At 45.0% G+C, this 15,742-nt stretch overlaps 1 protein-coding gene across 1 annotated transcript in view; it reads left to right on the top strand.

Annotated features, from left to right (window-relative positions):
* Nucleotides 1–15,742, top strand: part of LOC135388819 (solute carrier family 12 member 2-like) — a 69,389-nt gene that overhangs the window by 48,634 nt on the left and 5,013 nt on the right. Inside the window, exons 10-23 of the mRNA XM_064618644.1 lie at nt 39–146; nt 893–1,016; nt 1,128–1,229; nt 2,173–2,328; nt 2,445–2,544; nt 2,656–2,767; nt 4,741–4,875; nt 5,159–5,265; nt 5,412–5,614; nt 6,136–6,357; nt 7,875–7,989; nt 8,046–8,132; nt 8,216–8,324; nt 8,397–8,464. Of these exons, the coding sequence (XP_064474714.1) occupies nt 39–146; nt 893–1,016; nt 1,128–1,229; nt 2,173–2,328; nt 2,445–2,544; nt 2,656–2,767; nt 4,741–4,875; nt 5,159–5,265; nt 5,412–5,614; nt 6,136–6,357; nt 7,875–7,989; nt 8,046–8,132; nt 8,216–8,324; nt 8,397–8,464 (1,748 nt within the window). The remainder of the gene's footprint in view (nt 1–38; nt 147–892; nt 1,017–1,127; nt 1,230–2,172; nt 2,329–2,444; nt 2,545–2,655; nt 2,768–4,740; nt 4,876–5,158; nt 5,266–5,411; nt 5,615–6,135; nt 6,358–7,874; nt 7,990–8,045; nt 8,133–8,215; nt 8,325–8,396; nt 8,465–15,742) is intronic.

Raw genomic sequence — 15,742 nt, 5'->3', positions numbered from 1 at the left:
ACTGCTGTGGTGTGTAAGAGAACCAACTTTTGTTTCAGGTCATGGAACTAGTGTCTGCCTTCGGTCCTTTGGTGTACGCGGGGATCTTCGCCGCCACACTCTCGTCCGCTTTGGCGAGTCTTGTCAGTGCTCCCAAAGTGTTCCAGGTGATATATATCTCTTTTAAACGCTCATTTAAGTTGGTCGGTCTTAATATCGAGTTGATACCTCTACAAATAGTGCACTTTTCCTGTAAAATGTTTGGCTGCAAAATACTCCACTGCACCAGCGCCACGCTTCTTGACAAACACAAAGGCTGTAGTTGTGATTGGGCAACGAAGGAACACGAGTTTCTTGTGTGTCGTGTTTCTTCGTTGCCCGAGGCTCAGGCTCGGCTCATCATGGATATGATCCAGCAGCTTGCCCGCGTTTACACCCTCTTATCTGTAGTTGTGACATTTCAAAGTTGAGTTGCCCAGCTTTTCAAGAGAGGTCACAGATTCTCGAAGGCTTAACCTGACAGCTTACAGGCAGCGCCTACCTATATTATCCCTTGCCTTCTTTGCGTTCTAATACAATCATTCTCCATTCCAACTTTCCCGCGAAGTCCCAACTGCAATGCCATGCAGCGATGCATAACCGTAAGGGTGGCTTCTCCGTCCGTGCATCGGAGTTGGGCAGGCAAAGCACGCTTTACAGGACACACACTGTTTGACCAAATGTTTAAACACGCGCAGCTTTACGAGAGCCGTACGAGAGCGTGTCTTATCTCAGTAGGAATCATATATAACATCGTTTACTAAAAAAAAGTTGTTGTTCCTTGTCATTTCAAGCGCTGTGCAAGGATAAAATTCAAATGAGGATAAAAAGTTATTTGTATACTAAAATCCTGTGCTTTGCCTTGTCATTTCAGGCTCTGTGCAAGGACAAAATCTTCCCACACATTGAGGTATTCGCCAAGGGGTACGGAAAGAGCAACGAGCCACGTCGCGGTTACCTTCTCGCATGCGCCATCGCTCTTGGCTGCGTTGCGATAGGTGAGTGCTGACCACTTCCGCAAGTCCTGCTTGTATCGCCATCTTCCACAGTGAAACAGCTAACTGCTGCTCATCCATCTGAATATAGGGCTTTCCTTGTTTTTGTCACAGGTGAACTAAACGCAATTGCGCCCATCATCTCGAACTTCTTCATGGCGGCGTATGCCCTAATCAACTTTTCATGTTTCCACGCTTCATATGCAAAATCTCCAGGTAAATATACTTTGACCCATTAGTATACTATACAGGGTGTTTCACCTAACGTGATAAAAAATTCTAACTGGCGACGTACTCGCCGGAGGGTTGTGGGACTTCCGGCAATTCCCTTCTGGAAACTTTTGCCACCATTAAGGAAGGCTTTGGACAACTTCTACTTACGGGAAATTATTTTTTTTTTTCAATTAAACTTTGAAAATTGCCAAGCGAACCTCACCTTTTTTAACAGAAATATGAAGTCCTCCACGGATAAGCACAGCCCCAACAAAAACTATGCGCAGTATCGCAACAGAAATAGTCGAAAAAAATTAGTAAAATTTCTGCTTTAGCCCCGCCTGCTCGATTGTCGCAAAGAAGGGCGCACGGGAGATGCGGGGAGAGGAGGAAGTGTTCGCGCCTCTTGTTTTACCTTTCTTTCCCCCGCTTTGACCTCGACAACCATCTTATCACAAAGAAGGCAAAAGGCGGGGACACTTCCTCCTCTAGACGCACATTTGGCGCGCGCTTCTTTGCGAAAATCAAGCAGGCGGGGCTAATGCGTAATTTTTAATAATTGTTTTTGACTATTTCTGTTGCGATACTGTGCATAGTTTTTGTTGTGTCTGCGGTTATCCGTGGAGGACTTCATATTTCTGTAAAAAAAAGTGAAGTTCGCTTGGCAATTTTCAAAGTTTAATTGACAAAAATAAATTCCCCTCAATTGAAGATTGTCCAAAGCCTTCCGAAGTGGCGGCAAAAGTTCTCAGAAGGTAATTGCCGAAAGTCCCACAATACTCCGGCGAGTACGCCGCCAGTTAGAACTTTTTATCACTTTAGGTGAAACACCCTGTATATGTATAAAGGCCTTCTGACTCGATGATTCACTCTATTTGCTTACTGAGTTTTCCTGTTTATATGCTTTTTTTTCTAGTCTAAGTATGTGCAACTCTAATTTTTCTAGGGTTCCGCCCTGCATTCAAGTACTACAACATGTGGCTCAGTCTGGTGGGTGCAATCGTGTGCGTGTTCGTCATGTTCATCATGAACTGGCAGACTGCCCTGATTACCTTCGCAGTTATACTGGGACTTTACATTTACATCAGTTATAGAAAGCCAGGTTAGCCATAATTTTGTTTCACCCTTTGTCTAAATGCATAACAGCCAGTTCAGGGTTTACATGCTGAGGCTGAAGTTTGAGTTTATTTCATGTGTGTTCCTGTTATTTAATTACAGACGTCAACTGGGGTTCATCGACGCAGGCACAGACTTACAAAGATGCGCTCAATGCGGTTTTCAGGCTGAACATGGTACAAGAACACGTCAAGAACTATAGGTTTGTGAGCATTTCATGCTTTCTAGTAGGTATTCCAGCATACTGCAGAAGTAGGTTCATAAGGATATTGTTCCTGAATTCTGAGGTTGAACTGAAATTGTATGATTGCAGGCCCCAGATTCTTGTGCTTACCGGAGACCCAAGCCATCGTCCTCCACTGGTCGATTTTGCGTACTCTATTACAAAGAAGCTGTCCTTGCTCATTTGTGGTAACGTCACTTCGGTGAGTACGTTTGTGCAGAACGGCATTCAGGACAGCTAATATGGCCGTCATCGAGTCAAGCTTTTTGAGCATACCGTGATTTATCCGGACGACAATACAAGGACGTTAAGAAAGCACATTGCGAGGAACTACTAGTCTGTCATGTCCGCGAATGAAACTATGCAACACGCTATGCAAGTAGGTCAGCTGTTTGCACAGCTCCACAGTTTCTTTCTCTCCCCTACTGCCCGTGCAGCGGCAAGGCCACCGCCACCGAGACACAGAATGCCTACTCATTGCCTCCTCTCCCTCCTTCACTACGTGCACATATAAAGTCAGAATTGGTCTGCTACAGCGATTCGCCGTTCTGCGAATTCAAAAACTCGCAGATGATTGCAGCTAACCACAGGGGTGACGCAAACCCGCCATTGTTGTAACTACCCTCAAGTGAGTGCTTTTGGCAAAACTGCCATCTTGTCCTGGTCGCACGTAATAGAAAACATCATTTTGAGGTCATGAGACTTTGTTTACATGTCCTTTTGCCGCTTACTGACATATTTTCGCCGTCATAACACCAAGAGATGACCGTATTTTGCCAGCGTAAACTATGCGGTGCTTCTTCCGCAACATGGTAGCCCATTTCACCTTAGTTTAAGTACATTGCATCGGCTCGGTAAGTCTTAACGCACGGTCGTCATCACATCTTTGGAAGTTGTCAACAATACGAGGCTTTATGTGTAAAACTGCGCGTTTTATTGCGAGCTTATCGGATAAAAATAATTACCGTGATTGAAAAACATCCAAAACGTCGTCCAGAAACAACAACCGCATTGTTTACAAACGGTTTGGCCGCCGATCAAGGGCGCCGCCATCTTTAAGGTCACATGTGCCTTGACGTTTGCTGTGACGTGCGACCAGGACCTGTCCAGGATGCATTGCGTTCGCCCAGCATGCTTTCGTCTACGGAGCAATACATTGGATGCCAACCCTGTGCAGCTAACTTGGAACTTGCAGGCCTGAATCTGTAGACAAAAAGTCTTTGTCAAAAGACAAAAAAAACACGCTTTCCAGAAAATCAGACTTGAGAAAGATATGGGACCAAAAACAATTAAAAACCCCCAGTGCTGGGTAGGACGAGGACAGAGGATAAGAAGGACAAGGACCGGCACTGATCCAATATGAACCAACCAGCCCAAACGCTTGCTCTGCTATATGGGACCGATCTGCGATTTATTTTGAAGTTTTCCCATTCAGTTCATGGGCACGTTCAATGACTGCTGGCAGACGACGGTGGTTCGTCTCCATGGCTATGACTACTGAAAACTCGTTTGTGATTGGCTACCGCCGTCAAAACACGATCCTGATTGGCTGACTCTTAGTTGTTACGTCACGTCGACCAGTAAGCGGGCTCTCTCTGTCTATGTGGTGTTGGCGGCGGCCTTATTGGCCCCCCTCCCAAATAAGGTGGTAACATTTCAAGGTTGAGGCGCACATGGTTTCTTCTGTGAACCCATGTTGTGCTACGAATACCCCACTACAGCTGCTTTCAGAGTGGACAGGCACTTCATCATGTTGTTTGTCAACAATTTACACACTCCTCTGTGCAGAAAGAAACTGTTGTAGAGTATAAGTGGAGGAACTAATGGCACAAGGACAGAGCACACAGGACAGTTGTGTCTACAAAATTACATTGTTGCACTAGTCTCTTACTTTTATTTTGTTTTTGCTACATGAGACATTCGATATCAAATATTCCATTTTGTGTGCTTGTGTTTTGGGACTGCATTGCAGGCTTGTCCTAGTAGCCCTGCAGTTGATACTGCTTTTTGATATATATACATGAAATAAACCTGTTAGTAGTGCTATGTCCTGTCAACTTCCTCTGCCAGTGTTCCATTAGCATTTTTTGTGTGCGTAAATCCTATTGCCCTTTACCTGAATGAATCTCATCATGTACAATTTCATCAATTTGACAGTTTTATTTCAATTCGCAGGTGCGGCTGACATCACGTACTCGAAATGTGCTGACAAACCGAGCCAACCAGTGGCTACAACGGAGAAAAGTGAAGGCATTTTACGCACTCGTGAAGGATGAAGACTTTGCACATGGTGTACGCTCCATGCTACAGGTTTGTGATATTTATACTGTCACATTACAGCATACTTGCAGTAAAGGCGAGTAACCGGAGACAGGGAGGAAAAAGGGACAGACACGACATAATCTCAAACACAGCTAAACATTTAAGCTTTGCTTGATATGACATGTTGCGCTTGTCCTTTTTCCCTCCCTATCTCGAGTTATACTCCCCTTTGCCATTTACCAGCTCGCCTATGCTTTATCCCTTTCGATGTTAATGGTTATCGCAGTACCTTATCTCGTACTGCATTTGTATGACGCTTTGTTCACTTCAGGTTGCAGGGGTGGGTAAGCTGAAGCCGAACGTTGTCATGCTTGGCTACAAAACCAACTGGGAGACATCTGATCCAGAGGATGTTGTGAGATATTTCACGGTCATCCAGTAAGTTAATATTTGATTCCTAGTTAAATAACACCTGTGACAAAAATGTGCTGCATCAACGTTTGCTGTTCTCTTGCATAGTTTTGGTTTTTGAATAATTAAGTTGCATGATGCTTCACTTATTAATGGCATACAATCAATTCCAGTGATGTCCTCGACATGTACCTGTCTGTATGCATACTGAGACTGTCTGAGAGCCTGGACTACTCAGACTACGCAGATATGGATTCCACCGAGCCACCAGTGCCCAACGGCAAGCAACCCGAGAAACTCGCCGTCCCCGGCATGGAAAGAGAAAATTCGGCACTTGGATTTCCTCGCAACGTCTCAAGTGCCCAGCTCTCTATGGGTAAATAATATGTTACAGAGCTTGAACTTACGACATCCAGTTATTTAGGAAGTGGCGTATAGTCTCGCTCCAGATCAGTTACAGATGAACATCTTTAGGTTTGGAATATGTTTTGTGTCAGAGGGGGCAGTGAGGATGCCAGCGAATATGTTTATGAGAAGTAACAGATTTTCGTTAACTCTTGTGAAAAGTTTACAAAAGCTCTTGTGGTCATTCAGCGGGAAACCAGGTAAATTATATGAGAACATGGTGCACTGTTCTAAGGCTAGAACACCCCACAAACAGAAAACCACAGAATTTTATGAGTGGTGGTGAGTGGTGTTCTTGTGAGAAAAATAGTTTGTTGCAGAGTGCCAAATTCATAGAAGCGAACATGCAACTCCCGTACAAACCTGCCTTACAAGGCAGAATACCAGGTACCCTGCCCCATATCCATGCACGAAAGGGGAAGGGTAGGTGTGTCCGACAGTTCAAAAAAAGTTGCGCGACAGTAGATAACATGAGTGCTGTTCATTGCACAGGAGGTAGCTCGAGGGAACCTTCACCGCCGGGATCTCCCAGTACCCAACGTGCTGCAACGCAGAACAACAAGGGAGAAGGTGAACAAGTGAACCAGCTGCAGCCTGCAGAGGCAGCGCCACTTGTTAAGGAAGCCATCAAGGATGTTCCTCATTCCATCAACCAGTTCCTGCGCAAACAGAAAAAAGGCACCATTGATGTCTGGTGGCTTTATGATGACGGAGGTTCGTGCAACAATAGTTCCTCCTTTTTTTTTTTAGCTGGCGATGGATTCTCCTCCTCTAATAGTACACTCAGATTCTGGGATACGACGGCACAATTTAGTGATAAAATTGCTGTGTGTTACAGTTCTGAGCTGTTTAGCCATGACACTATGTGGCATGTACATGTACATATAATTAGAAGTTTTATATAATTGAAGTTCTAGAGTTTAACCCGTTGCCTCCCCGAATTTGCACCTCGAATTAAAGGTTGTCTCTTTAGGGCGAAACCCGATTTTCACCCGGCAAATTGCCCTCACTGAAACGTCTGTAGGAATGCATACTAGCTTGTTTGGCCGCAAACGCGATTACATCGCTGTTTGTACCAAACCAGTACGGTTCGTTGGCAATACAGCCAGATTTCTCCCCAAATTCAGCACACTGGAAGTTTTTCCACCCGAATTTGCTTGAATTTAGAGCACATGTTGATTTTCCCAATTTCTACCCCCCGAATTGGGACAAAAATATTTCCCAAAAGCTTCAGGCTCTACATATATAATAGAATGGAGCTGACGCATAAACCTGTCTGTCACCTTCGCGAACCTTGATAGATTTGAACCTGTATTTTGTTGTAGCTTGTAGCTACATTCCACACTTTCTGGTAGGGAATTACAGAACCGAACGAAACAGTATGTCAGGTAAAACGAATCTCTGTAAGGTCCGCGCGGAACTGTGACCGTCACTCAACGCAGTGACCAATAAGGGACAAACAAGTAAAAATGATGATAATGATGATGATGATGATGATGATGATTGAGAGATTTTGCTAGACAATATTGATGATGATGATGATGATAATTGAAGGGATATTGCTAGACAATATTGAACGTGAATAAATCATCAATTTATTGTTGATAGAGCAGGTGAGGTGAGTGTGTTATAGTAATAGACCTTGACGCAAGAGGAGGACCCTGAGAGGTTGACCCTGAAAATTGGTCACCTTCTCCCAGAATGTGGATTGTCGCATATTGCATTATCACGATTACGTTCTGCCTGCATTGACGTTACTACAACACACTGTACCTCGAATACCGTACGGGCAGGTACTGTGCTGAAAGGCACCGTATAAAAGCAAGCTAGTTTGGTGATATAGCTGGTTGCTTCTAAGGTTTATGAGTAGGGCCCCGTGTTTTAGGATAAAACCCGATAAAGCCCGTTCCCCCCCCCCTATTTGCATAATCATCACTTAGGGTAAAACATGGAAACAAACTACGCAACGTGCCGATTCATCCCCCAATACGGGTGCTGGAGAACACTAAGCATTCAACATTCAGAACAGCCATTCCGCATCTTATATGTCAATATAAAATGCGAGAAGTGCTCTTTTTTAATTTTCCACCCAGTATCACCCGAGTTTACCCCGTTTTATATGGCTCGTGAAATAAAACACGATTTTTAGCCCATATTTAAAAAAAAACATAAAACCCGAAAGCACAGGGCCCTATTTACGAGTACGCCGTTCTTATGACATAATCTTACAGGTTTAACGATGCTCATTCCATATCTGCTGACAACGAGGCACAATTGGAGTGGATGTAAGCTGCGTGTCTTCTCCCTGGCCAACAAGAAGGAAGAGCTTGACAGAGAACAACGAAAGTGAGTTACGATTTCCATGCCTGCCAACTGCGGTGTAACGTTGCTCCCACTTGCAGCATGGCATCACTACTGAGCAAGTTCAGGATTGAGTACTCCGATGTCACCGTCATACCCGATATTGTCCGTCCTCCCAGTGAAGCCAGGTAAACCTGCGGACATAATGCACACCGCCGCCCCCTCTGAAACTGTATCCTACATTGTGTATTCTACATTGGGCTCTTTACAGCAAGAAACAGTTCGAAGAACTCATTAAGAAGTGGCGCCAAGAGGACGAAGATGATGAGCACAACCTTTCGAATATTACGGATTCCGAGCTGCTCGCCCTAAAGGACAAGGTGGGTACCGTGGGTGTCACGCTTAATTCGTTGCGGTTATCGTACGTATACAATGATTATTTTACTCTGCAGACCAACAGACATCTTCGCCTCAGAGAACTTCTGCTGCAGCACTCCATGGATGCCACACTTGTCGCCATGTGAGTGACAACAATGAATGCACCATTTTTTATGAGTCCATGCATAGCAATACCACTTTGAATGCCGACTTTTAAAGGAGCACTGAGGTGACCCCCCCCCCCCCTTTTTTTTTTTTCGGTGCAGAGCGTTTTCCAACGAATAAAACGAGTTCCTGCGAAAGAACGATGAGCGTAAGTGACCTACAGAGCGGGTGCTCTGTTCCGCACACCTTTGAAAAGTCCTTCTCCTCGTAAAAAGAGCGCATCACAGACGTGAAAAGAGGCGTTGTGGGGGTGTACTACTCCCCTCACGTGACCAGTGACGTATGGCGACACAGCTAAAGCATGTATAAGCGGCGCGTGAGCTGCAGAGAAAAAAATGAAGAAACAAGGCACGGAGCCTTCTCCGCGTCACGAGCGCATCGTGTCGGCCGTCCGCGGCTATAACGCACCGCAGAGCGAAAATATTTTGCATGGTGACTCCTGGTGGACAGTTTGACAGACGAGGCAGGTTTTCGAGCGACGTTAAATGTCACCTCATTGCCCCTTTAAAACGATGTCTCGTACGGCCCATGGCAGCGTAGCATCATTGCAGTCCTCGACGACGAGTCGATAAACGTCATTGTAACGAACGTCACATTTCAAAAATACATTTTTGCAGCAAAGTTTCTAGTCAAAGGCTGATCATTTTTTAGGCATAATACAAGGTCCTTTGCGCCCTAGGTTCCGAATTGTAATTAGCCTCAAACAAACCTGCAATGTACTTTTATAGTGCTCACGGTTCCATTTTTATGCACAAGTACGCAAATGTACTGCTCAATAGCAATATGTAGTTTGTGGTGTGCGCCATGTGTTTACTGTCCTTCCCTTTCAAAATCCGGTCTAATGATGTAAATCCTAGTCTGGCTACATTCTCGATTTGTTCTGGCCGTGCCTTATTCAATGTGGTGTTCGTGTTTCTTAGGGGTTGGGAGTGACATATAAAGTACCCTATTAGCATGATGGAGCAAGCTTTCCCAGTATGCACGAGTGCTATGTGGGGATGCCAACTTTAGAAACGTCGCAATTCTATTCGGGAGCTCTGAATCTCGAGAATCCGCCTGGACTTTTTCTCCTTTCGTTGCCAAAAGTGTTACTTAAGTGGTTACACTTTGGAGCTTGTGTGCTTTTGTACAACCGTTTAGACCAACGAGTAAAGGGAGATAAAACAACTTAGAACCGCGGATGGAGCACATGAAAGTCTTGCATGTGCATGCTCATACAACTTTTTACATGGGTAAGAAAAATTCATTGTGCAGGCACCAATGCGAACCGTGAACACAGCCGCTAACTTTTACAGATCTAACGACACATTTAAGGGATTATGGACATAGTCTTGGATTAGCAATATTTCGTGGTTATGTTGTTTTGTGTGGCAAACAATTTTTATATTGGGAAAAATTACAAGGTTGAAATAAGATAAACAGTAGTCTGAGAGCAAGAAAAAAAAAACGAAGAAAAGAACGGACAGAAAAGAGACTTTTGTGCATGTAGCCAACATTATGACTTCTGGTTTGTAACCATCGGCGACAGTGAACTCCATTCTGTTCAACCCGTACGTACAGTATGGTACAGGGTTAGTCGATTTAAAGTACGGCATTTCTCCCGCTACGCAGAAACCACCGCAGAAAAAAACGGCAGGCGCCGAAGCTTTCGTCAACGATGTATGGAATGTTTAAATATTCTGTCAAAATTTTTCATCTTCGAGATTTGTTTCCTGTTGAATGAGAAACAATTTTACGAATGCAGCAAAATAAAGAAATAAGAAATATCGAACAAAGTTTCTACTCTGACCGTGTGACGGAACTACGCAAACCCGTATAATTGTTAGCCGAGAGTTTATTAATTTCCACGATTTATACACAATTGCTTGAATTAGTGAAACAAGTGGTAATTTTCACGTGAAACTTTAGCACATAATACGTCCGCCAACGTGTAGCTTAACTCCCAGACACTCTTTTTACTCATTTTGTCTTCATTACAAACCTTCGTACTTTACCTTGGGTAACCCGGTACCCCCACACACACACATTATGCACACGAGAAAAGGAAAACCCAAACTTGACGAAAACCGAAAAATTGCTGGAGTCCCCCTGTCCCCCACTCCTTCCTGTTGTCCTCTCTCCACCTGTTCATATCAGCACGCCGTTCAGAGCCACAGTTGCTTCGCGGCGCTAACACGGAGTTAAAGAAACAGAAAAGGAAATTACTGGTAGCACAACGCTTCGATGAGATAGAGCTTAGCGCCTTCCGTAAAGCGACTTTGCGACGTAATCCTTCGTACGTCCCTTTTATCGAAGCGTGAGATTAGGAGCCCACGGCGAAAGTGTCGCGTTCCTGTCTTATTTTTCTCCACATTCTCGCGACAGTGTCATCCGATACTTTCCCAAGACCCCATTTTTGCTCTCTCTCCAAATAGCCCTATCTGTGTTTTCATTCCAAGATGTTTACCGCCCATTCCGTTCAATAAATCCCCATAGCCTCGACGGCTTTTCTCGCCGTTTTAATTCGCCGTAGTCCTAGGGCAGCTGTCTGCGTGCAGCTAGATGTGTGCATCTACGTGTGCAGCTCACACCTCCTGCGTTGCTAATGCATCTCTAGAGACTCGTGATCCGAAAATAGTTCCCTTCCAGTAGGCATTCGCGATTAGTACACGATTCGTACATTTCCCCTTTTCCCCTATAGACCCGTTTCTGTGGGGCAGGTGGGGCGCTAGGTGGGGCGAGTGAGCAGCAACGTCAGCGCCCCAAAATATGCAGCGCGCGGTAGTTTAGCAGACGACGTTGCACTTTCAAATACATGGTCTCGACTTGTTCGCACTTGGCAAGATGCACCGCTTTTTCTGTGCATTTCCTACAGGTTTTGTAGCTTTCCTTGGCGCCATACCGCTGGAAACACCACGCAGAACCCGCTGATGAAACTCCCCACTGTATGGATCCGTGGCCGCTTGGGCCCGAAATGGCGCTGTGCAAGCTTTGCTGCAACAGCCCTATTAGGCTGATTATGCCTTTACTGCAGCTTTATTGCCTACCAGACTTCTGTTCTACTGTTCCGTGTTATGAATTAACTTCGCTCAAAGAGTGTCAGTGAACAATCACGCTCTTCCACGTCATAACCTCACGCATAACGTCACAGTTTCGTAGTCTCCAATAGTAGGTGAGCCTGAGCCTGAAATAAAGCGAAAAACGGTCCCATATCCTTCTCAAGACTGATTTTCTGCAAGCGTGGTGCACTATCTGTCTGCATGTTCCAAGTTAGCTGCAATCATTTGCGAGTTCTTGAATTCGCAGAAAGGAGATTCGCTGTAGCAGACGAATTCTGACTTTATGTGTCCACGTAGCGAAGGAGAGAGAGGAGGCAATAAGCTCGTTGTGCACGTTGAGCGCTCGCCCTTACATGGCAGCAAAAAGCTATGACGTTTTGTGCATCTTCCGCTGGGGTATGCTGGGGAATGTCGTTCGTGTGAATATACGATAAAGTGCGTGTTCTGAGCACGTGACCCAAGCTGCTTTCGTGTCATCAAATAGCGTGTATACTGACTGTTCTACCCTTATGAGCGTTATTGCACATCAAAAGGGACCAAAGCTTGTATGTTAACGTCAAAGCACCCCGTTAGCAGGAAAAGCCGTCTGTTCTGATTCATCTTCCCCTGCAGTCAACTTGTGAGGGATCCTCGCAACAACGACATAAATAATCGAGAACATCAGCATGAAATGCTCTCATTAGTACCTTTACATTCGCACCACCTTTATTATTTATTCCACTGTGACACATGATTAGCTCATGTGCCGCTAGAAAGCCATCCTTCGTGTTCAGTCGTGGATTGCCTCGAAAAGTTGCTGCGCTTGACACGCATTCGCGTTAACTTAATTAGCGCTTCATAGGGATCGCGAAATTACTGCAATGTAGCGGGAGAGGGGTTGTTTCAGCTGATCTGACACGGTTCTCGCCTTCAGGGCGCAGCTTGCAGTCTGTCGAAGAATGTTTTGGGACACGATAGGGTAGCAGGATTGAAATAAATAAATTACGCCCACAAGATGTCGAGAAACACGATCGTATTACGTTAACGGAAGAGCATCGGGACGACAGCGGCCGATATTTCGAACTGAGACTAGTGAGTTTCAGTATATCGTACGATGTCGCCTTTGCGTACGTAAGGGATTGCGTTGGCGGCGCATAACCATCACGCTATACCTTGCGCACGCAAAGACGATAGCGTACGATGCACTAAACTCACTACTGTTCTTCGGTTCATCACCGGTTCACTTGAGTTTCTAGCTTTCTACTATCGTATTACGGTGTCTTTACTGACGCATAAAATTCGAATGATGTGTCATCCAAATTTCGGTCCCGCCTTGCTCTCTTTCTGTCTCTCTTTTATATACATCAGCTAGACCCTCGCACTTTCGCTGTGACGAAATTACCTGTTGGTTCTTTTCTATGCTGAAACAAGCTCATTGCCACCTAACATCTACTCCATTTTGTTTTATTTTTCCTTTCATCGATCAATCAATCTGCTACGACGCACGGAACGCTCTAAGAGCATAAGAAGCAACAAGATTGTTAAGATGGATTATGTGAACGTAACATCAGAATAGCTTCCATATTTCGCCGAAAACACAAACAAACTTGGGGCGTTTATTTCGATGCAGTATCGCGCTCGGTGGGAAAAGTTATTTTCGGAACTATCCAAATCTTCGTATGACGACAACGACAAGATGGACGACATTAGCGATCTTCGTTTTTTGAAATCTCCCATTGGACATCGTAATGTATCATAATGCAATACTTCAATTTATTATTAATTAATTCGATTCATTCAATCATTAATTAATTTATAATTCAATGTATCCTAACAATTGAATGTATGGAACAACTCGTCCTGATCCATATACTATACAGTACAAGTACATACTGTACAGCACGGTGCGTAGTTACAGGATAGTTCGGTTGTCAGTCTTATCTAGCCATGCTTACTTACGTGCGTGAGCCATGGTCCCTATCAATGAAATCCCTTCTATTCCTACTTCCCCAACATACCGTTAACTTGCCGCCAACTGGCAGGCAGACCTCACCTGTTTTCTCCAAACGGCGCTCCTCCTCCTCCTCCCCCCAACATACCGCGGATTGTGAACGAGAGCAAATAAACGCGTGGATCAAACAAACCAAATAACTCAACATTCAGGAGACGGCGGCAAGAACCTAACTCGAACACAGACTTTTGCCTTTCCTTTGCATAATCGAAAACAGAATTGGCCCCATCTGGCTTCACGTTCGTGCAGGCGTTTTTCTGCGTCGGCTTCGCACGTGCCAAGTTTCGCCATTCAATTTGCGTCGCTATAAATACCTTCGGGCGAAGGTGTGCAAGTCGTGTTGATCATATGAATGCACTGAATGTAAGCTTCCCCGCTGGACGGGCCCAGAAGAAGAGCTAACCACATTTTCGCCCATATATATTTTATTTCCTTCTTTCTGCTCCTTCCGATTTCATAGTGCTTCGCGGCACGATGCCGTCTGTACAGGGAAACATTGCAGTGCAGTCTGTCTCTGCGCAGGGGAGAGGATAAAGCTTGAAGAAACCACGTGACCGCTCACGTGTCCACTCACAAAGCGGCAGTAAGGGGTTATTCGTAGACCGGCGTGATTCGCCGCAGAGGAAACCGCGTGCGCGTCAGCCTTGAAATCGTAACCCATTTGGGAGATGGACCAATGAGGTCGCTCCCCGTGCAACAGGGGAAAGAGGAAAACTGGGGAGCTCCGCAGACAGCTGACATACTTGCACAGCGTATAGGTATAGTGTTCCGCATTTTCAGTTTCAACCGAAAAACATACGCCGGTAAATTGTGTCATAATTCGGTTTTATCGAAAAACATCGAATACAAATGAATGTTCCAGGAAAGATTAGGTGGGGTAATTGCTGCACACGTTAAATTTAACGGAACGAGAATGTTTAGGCTTGCACGATTTAGGTGCAGCTTGGGACAAAAGTTTACAGAAAACCGGCGTGTCGCAATTCTCCATTGGAGCGACACCCTAGCAGCAAACAGGAGCGGGCACAAATACTGGGAGATGGATAGAATAGCCAGTCACCTGTTTCTTATTCGAGATCTCCCTGATGTCTAACAGGAGGCCGTTTAAACGAAGAAATGCGCAAGTGCTGTGTTCCGTACACTTCGCTGTGCAGCAATAAAGTGTTCCTTTTGTGATGTCTCAGTTTGTATTGTTTTGTGGTTTTAAAGTGCCACTTCGGACTCAGAAAACAGCGTTTATTTTATTTAGTCCACGAAAAGAAGGCTCCTCAAGGATTCGATACCCGAAATTTCAATCCTGTTTACGAACGCTGTGCATTTCTGTAAATTTTTGAAGATCTGCTGAGCCTCCATAAGTTTCGATGACACAACGAGCGAGTGACTTAATCATAAGCAAACAAATTGCAATGATGTCATGTTCTGGAGAAGACACTCGTCACCTAGCAACGACGCCGGAGTCACGGGAGGGTCACGTGGTGGAGGAGTCACGCGAGGCTGATCGAAAGAGGGGAAAATTGGAGAGATGTCTTCTCCCTCCTTTGTGTTTTCTCCAAGGTCGGAGCGGTCTGATGGTATGTCACGTGGGGCTCGACTAACGGAGTGCAAAAGGTGAGCCCCCGGAAGACGCGGAGAACAACAACATTGCCAGATGAGAGCCGGACGCCCCGTCGGAGCACAACATGACGTTACGGTTCTCAAAAATAAAAATTAATTTTCTCTATCTTTCGCGTCACGTAGAGCCAAAATATTTAGCAGGAATGTAAAGTGAGACAAGAAGATTTCAGTAGCATGACTTTGGAAGGATTCTGAAGACACGATATCTAGTCCGTAGTGGCGCTGAGACGCACAGGTTTGAAATTAGGTTGCGATTTGTATTCGCCGATAACTGCTGGGTAAACCATGTACGCGCAAAAAAAAAAGAAGGAAGAATGCCGATTTTCCGAAAATAAATAAACACCAAAAAACGTACGCCGAATGCGCGCTAACATAAAAGCCGAAAGCGCAGAAGCGTACGCTATATGACCTACGTAAGATTGCGTACTTTATAATATAAAGATAAAAAACAGAAATACGATTTTGCATGTGCTGCTGGACTGCAGAAGTTCTTGTGAGAAAACAAAGGCCACCCTCCTTGCATCAGGTCCTGTTGTCCGTTTCTGCAAGCACTACTACTGCTTCCGGATCTTCCAATTGAACTGTCATAGTTGTCTCGTGCCATAAACCCCGTTGT

This window comes from Ornithodoros turicata, chromosome 3 (assembly GCF_037126465.1).
Source record: "Ornithodoros turicata isolate Travis chromosome 3, ASM3712646v1, whole genome shotgun sequence".
Taxonomy (NCBI): domain Eukaryota; kingdom Metazoa; phylum Arthropoda; class Arachnida; order Ixodida; family Argasidae; genus Ornithodoros; species Ornithodoros turicata.
The sequence above is the reverse complement of the archived record's forward strand: the minus strand, read 5'-3'. Positions and strand labels throughout refer to the sequence as shown.